The 7,981-nt window shown below is 40.2% G+C and overlaps 1 protein-coding gene across 1 annotated transcript; it reads right to left on the bottom strand.

The window, feature by feature from the left end:
* Positions 1-313: 313 nt before the first annotated feature.
* Positions 314-7,730, bottom strand: dnajc11a (DnaJ (Hsp40) homolog, subfamily C, member 11a). Its single transcript, XM_029507347.1, has 16 exons — positions 7,632-7,730; positions 6,245-6,374; positions 6,034-6,107; positions 5,135-5,236; positions 4,905-5,033; positions 4,689-4,811; positions 4,515-4,588; positions 4,210-4,399; positions 4,023-4,108; positions 3,765-3,881; positions 3,157-3,312; positions 2,971-3,040; positions 2,682-2,739; positions 1,494-1,636; positions 1,197-1,326; positions 314-864 (listed from the first exon to the last, which is right to left on the bottom strand). Exons 1-16 carry the CDS (start codon positions 7,701-7,703, stop codon positions 839-841), a joined length of 1,680 nt encoding a protein of 559 aa, XP_029363207.1. The 5' UTR covers positions 7,704-7,730; the 3' UTR covers positions 314-838.
* Positions 7,731-7,981: the final 251 nt, after the last annotated feature.

Below are 7,981 nucleotides of genomic sequence, written 5' to 3'. Positions count from 1 at the left end.
GATACATCACCAGGCTGTTGTTTTTTGTCTGCCTTCTTTGCGTGACTTGCTCTATCTGATTCTCAAAGAAACAGTCGCATTTTTCACAAAAAATAAAATCAATCTTTGTTCTTATGGTGCTTCCAGATTATCCAACACCCTTCTATTAATGTAACAATGACAAATTCAGTCAAAGGGAGGATTCACGAACACCTCACTCAAACCAACAACATATTTTAGGATTCAGACCAGTTAATCAGTATGTAAAACTTCATAAAATGTTTTTTTTATCAGCAGCTGTCTACCACACTGATAATATTATTCAAATTCCCACATTTGGGTTGTCCTCTTCTTCCGAGCTTGTTCAAAGTTAATAACTTAACCAAGGCAATCATAAGTATTATATTATTTTGATGAAAAAATGTTTAACACCATCAGAGACTGATTTTTAATAACATGGCAAATAAACAGAGGTGCATTCATGTCTTCGGTCACATAGGCACTGCAGTTTGTGTACAATACAGTACATAGATCTGGACCGTAAATTACAAGTCATACCAAAAATAAATGGCCACCAAGGTGGCTAGGAGACCTGGGAAGCAGGATGATGGCCATTGATTTTGGTGTCACATTAGAATTTCAAGCAGGACCCAACCTTGTCTGTTGATACTGAATTATGATCAGCCCAGTCTGTGAAGCTCTTACTCCGCTCTGCATATTTAGATTAATATAAAGACAGAAAGGTAAATGAACGATTTCTGAATAACGAGGACTTAAATCCACGATGTATCTAAAACAAGTTTATCCATCTTCCTTCAAACAGCTGAGAGATGAGTCTTTTTGGTTGGCGGAGGAGCTCCTATGTGTCGGCGTCGATCCTGTGAGCTGTGCAGTGGGAAACAAAAAACAAAGGAGTCAGAAAAAATGCTGCGGAGGTGCGCATGAAGGTGACAGGCAACATAGATTTTTGGAGATATTCTCAAATTGGAAGTATGACATATATATATATATATATATATTAACTTAACAAATATATATATGTATAAAAAAATGGGGACTGAAGAAAAATCCCTTGCTGCTACCAGAAGCATCTAAAACTGGGAGCAGTCAGATAATATATGATCTACTAAATCATTTACTGGCAGTGAAGACTAAAGACCTCACTAACGTAAACACACAAGCAGTTCCTGTGCCGTGTAGGAGACCGAGGAACTTACATTGCTTTGGTATCCTGAGTGGCTCTGTGTCTCCTGACAGGACTTGATGCATGACTCCTCGGAACTGATACAGTACCTTCAGGCTCTTCTCCTCCCCCACACAGGGGTCGTAGAAGCCAGGGAGCCCAGACTGAGGAAACAACATCAGGTCATGCACCAGCAGCAGACTGAATCATTGCACGGCAAGTTGAGGACATCAGTTCATAACATAGATAAATAGGATATATCCTTTATTGTAAAGCTGTCGGCTAAATTCTGTAGGTTTAGAAACCTAACCCCCTGGATTCATGCACTCACCTTTATGGCCTCAGTGAGGATGAGCTTTGAGTCTTTCACCAGACACTGCAAAGGCACCGTCACATCAATGACCTTTGCCCTCTCATGCTTTCTACTGTTGTCTGTAACAAACTTGCCATACCAGGCGTTGAGGATGATGAGACCTAATTAAGGAAACAGCAGAGGATAGAATTTTAATCTACTGGACATGCAATGAATTATCAATTATCAATTTAAATTAGTCACCAAATGATAGACTTAAAAAAAAAAAAAAACCCATTCCACTTTCAACACAGAACAACTTTAACGTAGCGTGCATGCATTTAAAGTCAGTCACACTGATTTATTGGTTAACCTGTATCATTTTTGAGACTGCTTCATTAAACCCTTTTGTTCGTACCAAGCAAAAAAAAAAAAAAAAAAAAACCCAGCACAATTAATTTTAATTGCAAGCTGCATACATAGTACCATAACCATTTCATTGTAATGAATAAAGAGCAGCAGATGTGTTTGCCATTACACATAGGCGCGCGCACACACACGCACACACATACACACACACCACTATTAATTGTTACTTTATATATGTAAAGTCTAGGGGACCTCTGATGATACTAAAATCAAAGCGGCCTCGACAGTGACAGGTGCCATCAACCAATTATCACTTGCCAAACTCTCAGAGGAGAAAATGATAGTCTGCTGGGAGCTTTTTTTAAGTGTACCTATCAAAGGCATGCTAAAAAGCCCCAGTAGAAATGGAAGCTCTGTTACTCCATCAGCTATTTTACATCTGATTAAAAAGCTACTCTTATGTGACACAAAATAACCCCTGTGTCCACAAAATGTCACACAGTAGTCTTGCTTTTCTAGGTATAGTCATTTTATATTTTAGTGTACTACCCAGGAAGGCCATTTAAATCATGTATTTTGTTTTAGTTCTTTTTTTTTTATGTGCGAGATAGGAATCCATAGGGAGCAGAGAATTAAACACCAGCAACAGGAAGCTAGTTTTATTTCATCCAGCGAAAATAGACTGTGTCTCACTAATTACACTTGGAAGTGAGCAACATTCAATCAGGCATAGCTTTCAATGTATTTCAGAATGTCTGAAAAAGTGTTTGGAATCTAAGAGAATCAAACAGCCTCACATCCTGCTTAAAAAACATTATTCCCAGGATAAGCTCATCCCTTAAATATTATTGATCTTACCCATTCTAGACTCCTCAGCTTCAATAATCCTGCGCACAGACTCCTGCATGAGCAAGACCTTCAGAGATGAAAAAGGCACACAGAGGAGACAGACACAAACAATGAGATCTCACATCTTATGGATTACACTAATGAATTCCAATAAGACTTTGCATTTTATCTAATCCCATCTCAGTGCCATTGTTCTGGATGTTGTGGGACTTGTAATATTTCATGATACACACTGGCAACACCTGCATCTCTCATCTAAAACTAAAGCACAATGCATGTAAGGACGCGAAATACTCACAGCAGCCTCTGCCTCCTGTTTCTTCTTGGCGATATTGGAGGCCGAACTCTCCCGCTGCTTCTCCAAGTCTCTGTTGAGTTAAAACATAATTAGAAGAATAAAATTAGCTCATAAAATCCAGCTGTTAAAAACAGACAACAATGTCTATTGCATGAATCAAACTGACTTAAAGCAAAAATTTCTTACTGTTCCTTCTGGGCCCGCACATAGGGCCGAATGATAAGCTGCTGGATGGCGAGGTAGAAAACCAATGGTCCAACTGTGGCGTAAAATACAGCACTTGGCAGGAGTTGGTCGGTCAGGTGAATCGGGAAGAAATACGTCTGGCTGGCTCTGTTTAGTCTACAGATAGGAAGGCAAGAGAGTGTTTCAATATTTAAATCTAATGGGCCACAAATTGGCTGCTAAAGCTGGTTCCTCTGTAAGCTCTATGGGATTTTTTTCTGAAAACGACACATCAGGCAACATCACTCTCAAAATAATGAAAGGTTCACTCTTCTCTCAGCTACATACTCGATGCCTGACTAAAACTGGAAATATCTGCCAGACTCTAGGTCATTGAGGACACAGTGAAGCATTTGCTGATTGTTTCCGAGAGAATTTACTGTTTTTAACATCTTGGTGGGTTCAACTGTGTGTACATCCTCAAAGACACACTTCCAACACCGGAACAATTTGTAGAGTAATTTGACTGGCTGATGATGTTGCCTCTTGACTCCAAACGGGTACCATAGCAGCTGAGATGTGAAGAAACCCCCTCTGGAGCCAGAAAAGGAGCAAAGAGCCACACTTACTTGATCTTGAGGGAGACACCTTGAGGCACTCCCACGCTGACGGTAGCCCCCAGGACACTGTGTCGACTGATTTTCCTCTCAGCACCGTACTCTACCACAGTCCCGAAGAAACCTGATCTGTAACACAAAGATGCAGTCACTCCATATTTCCCTGTGAATAAAGTTTACCAAAATTTGAGCTGGCACTCCCATTAAAACTCCTTCACTATACATCGATTATGCACTCCAGATAACAAATAATTCAATTTGACAACTTACTTTACTGAGCCCTTAATCTTTGTCTGATCTTCGTCCTGGAACTTGTACTGGTAGCTCATCATCATAAAAGTATGAGGAATGCCAAGCTTCAAGGCAAAAAGAAAATTATGACACACAATGCTGACAACTGTTGATTTAATAGTGTCTTGGCTAACATTAAAGTTAATTATAATTGTTGGCTGCTAACCTGCATTGCGAAGGTGAAATGGCTGCTCTTGGTGTCCCTGACTATGCTGGTGTTCATAGAGGACTGGATCCCCCATCGCCACTGCAGATAACCCATAGTATTCTTGTCTAGGTGACGGGCCAGCACAGTGGTAACCCCAGGACGCACACCACGTGATGAAAATTGGAGCCCACACTGAGCGGTCACAAAGCTTAAGCATAAAAATTAAGAGAGAGGGAGAAAAAAAAAACAGCTTTATTGTTGGTGTTGCGATTAAACAATGAATGCATGAATAAAATTACAACAATTTGCATTTTAACACTTACAATCGAGGTGTTAAGTTTCGAAAAATCTTCATCCCAAAAAGAGGTCCATGTGTGTCTCCAGCACCTAACTCTACCTGTGTACACACAGAAAAAAGTATCTTTAACATCTCATACAGTCAGACATATATTAGAGGCAGCGAATGACGCTGAATGCCCGGTGAGAAGGCAACATACCTCTCCCCAACCTTTGGCTGAGGTGACTCTTCTTAAGGCTAAGTTAATGGTGCCACCTCCGTTTCCATTGTGGGTTGACAAGGAGCCAGACAAAATGGCTGTGTCTTTTGTAGTAAGAGGAGCCTGGAATAGAACATATTAAGAAGTCTTGACATTGAAAACGCACAACAGCACAAATCGTTGAGGATGTGACTGTAATCTTGAACACTTTATCACCTCTATGGATTGTGATATGTGCATTTTGTTTATTTCCACATGTGGGGCTCCCCCTCCGACCACGTCTTCATAGTCCTCCTCATATCGGTCAAAGAGATCCGTTGCATCGATGCCAACACTAATCGTTCCCTGAAAATAACGTGATCAGGAATTAATATATTGTTCAAAAGTCCTGTGGCTTTATATATTACATTAACATTAATATGAGAATTATCTTCCAGTGAACATACCTTTGGGTTGGTCCTTTGCTGAAGCCGTCTCTCCTCTCTCTCTCTCTGAAGACGTTCATACTCCTCACGAATCTCTGCAGGGGTTCTTTTCCTTTCCACCACCTGGAGTAAGAAGATTTGATTAAGATGCGAGTCAAATGGTGCTTTATAGATAAAAAGATACAATTGAAAAACTTTTCCCAGTATTTCACACTGCCATATGTTTAAGGATGAATATTTATACATCAGATTTTGTACTGCCGTGCATCAATGATTTGAGATGAATGCAAAATTAGACGTGGCTCTGATGTCATATGGGAGAGCGTGTTCTTGGGGGTAAGGATGATTTGAAATACAGTGAACATCAAATGTTCACTGCATTTCAAATCAATTTGAATGTGAACCCGCCATTAACATGGTCGTCAACATTTAACTGAGTCATCTCTATAAGCACATGGAATTACTGAAGATGTTTCTAATTTAAAAGTGTAATGGTCTGCTAAAGTTTGTCCGACCTAAACAGATTCAAACTAAACCCGGCTTAAATGTATTCCAAAGAAAAAGGTGTTAAGAGAATCTTGATTCCACTGAAGAACAGCCAACCGTAGTAAACACGCTACCCTGACCAGCTTGTTAAAGGCAAAATAGCTGCATGCATGATTGTGCACTGTGATTTAACTTTCACTGAAGCTTTCACACTGGTTAGCATCTGGCTGTATGTGTGTTCTCACAGTCAGGAACGGAAAATGCAGCTCTGAATGTTTCAAGCATAACTGCGTTTGATGAATGACAGTTGGCCATGTTTGAGCTTTGGTTGCAATTCATAAAGAGTTCTGGAAAATGTTGCGGCATTGTAATTGAACCTCATTGGCCCTAACCTGTGAAGCTTCAGCTGTTATCAGTGTATATTTTCATCTTACCTCCCATCCTTCAACATCAAGCCCTCGTTTGCCATAGATATCATAGATAGCTCGTGACTGTGGATCACTGAGCACTAGAAAGACAGAGGAAAACCACCAATTAAAATGCAAAGTTACGATATGTTTCAAATTATTATGTAGCTCAGTGAATCCCGTCACTGTAAAAGATGTTAACAGCACAATGTGAACTAAGCTGGGGTTTTTTTTTTACCTTCATAGGCTTCGTGCACGAGGTTAAACAGCTGTTCTGCTTGTCGCTTTAGCTCAGGGTCTCGGTGCTTGTCCGGATGATATAGCATGCATAATCGCCGGTATGCTGCCTTAAGCTCCTCCTGTGTTGCCTAAAGCACAATATTGAAAAAATGTCAAAGAAGAAACTTGAAAAATCTGATAAAAACACGCACAAACAGTATGTCGCTGCTACAGCTGAACTCGCCTAATTTCGACTTCATTAATGAATCACAACACTTGCTTGAACTCATAAAGTCTTCCACCTCTGCAGAGGGGTTTGAGCCATGCAGGCTTAAAATTTTGTGCAAGTCTTTGCTGACTTAGTTTAGGATTGTATTGGCTAAAAAAAAAAGGAAAAAAAAGGCCTGATACTGCTGCTTAAATAAGGAAATTGCTGAGAAATATGTTACAATTCAAAAGGTCTTGCCCTCATCACAACTACAGTAAGTGAAGCAAAAGCCTTTTAATTTTTGTATTCATATTAACTAAAACTCATTCGTCCAATAGGCAGTTCTGTGTTTTGTGGTATAGAATTATAAACGAATACACATATCTCAATGCTTTAAAAGCAAAAAGAAGGTTTATTCCAAACATCAACACCGTATTCATTAACTGTATAAGATTAACTTTTGAGCGTGCCATAAACAATTAACTTCAGTGAAATCATTCATTATGACTGAGTGATGGAGGAGATTATAGTTTCATTTTATCACTTCAAAAACGTCAACAAGAAATATATACATTTGCATACAATTATAACACTCACTGGAATGGCTTTAAATCCACCTCTTATGTTTTTCAATGAAAATTTGTCATTACCTATAACATTAAACATTAGAGGCAAGTACAATCACTCTGCAGCCACAACATGCCATTGTTTAAGAAATTAAAAACTGAAATATAAATATAAATATAAATATAATGTACCAGGACAGAGAGAGCCCAGCGCCCAGCCCTGACAGCATGATGTTGTGTGTGTCTTACATGATGAAACCTTGAAGCTCAGTTTTGTAGCATTAGCACCTGTCCAACAGATCACCCTCAAACTGGAAATAATGTCTGTTAAATGTCAGCTAGTTAGCATTAGCTCCCGTGCTAAACAAGTCTCCGTGTCTCGCTTCACCCATCGACAACTCCTGTGGGGTTTAAAGTCGTACCTCCACAACCTGTAACGCTTCTTGTGTGAAAGTATGCAGCCTGAGAGTCAAAGCACAAAAATCAATGTCGGGGGTCACAGGCTAGCCACCTAGCTACAGATAAATGAGACTAAACGAGCAGGCGTGAAAGATCGGCCGGAAAAAAACAACAAATTAGCAGCTAATCAAACGTGCACACACGTTTATTTAAGAAAAGGCGGCATACTGTACCTCCCGCCTGACATTTAGCAGGGAGTAATAATCATCATTGCAGATCTCATCATCGTCCAAGGCAGACGCCATGTTTACACCCGGTCATCTTCTTCTTCGGGACATTTTCACCGCGCGGAGGTTTCCGCGCGCGCTCTGTCGCCCCCTCGTGACGGGGATGAACGGCGACAGGACGGCCGCTTTCAGCCCAACGCGCCCGAGCGCCTCATTTCAGTTCAAGTTTCCGAAGTGAAAGCTGTTCTTTGGTGATCGGCGATGTCTAAGAAGAGACTCAAACGATTTTATATACGTTTTACAAAATGAGAACCAAAGTGGCATTTTTCCATCGGTTCCATCCAACAGTTCTACTG

Source organism: Echeneis naucrates, chromosome 7 (genome assembly GCF_900963305.1).
Source record: "Echeneis naucrates chromosome 7, fEcheNa1.1, whole genome shotgun sequence".
Taxonomy (NCBI): domain Eukaryota; kingdom Metazoa; phylum Chordata; class Actinopteri; order Carangiformes; family Echeneidae; genus Echeneis; species Echeneis naucrates.
Note: the sequence above shows the minus strand (reverse complement) of the source record. Positions and strands in the feature narration are given on the sequence as shown.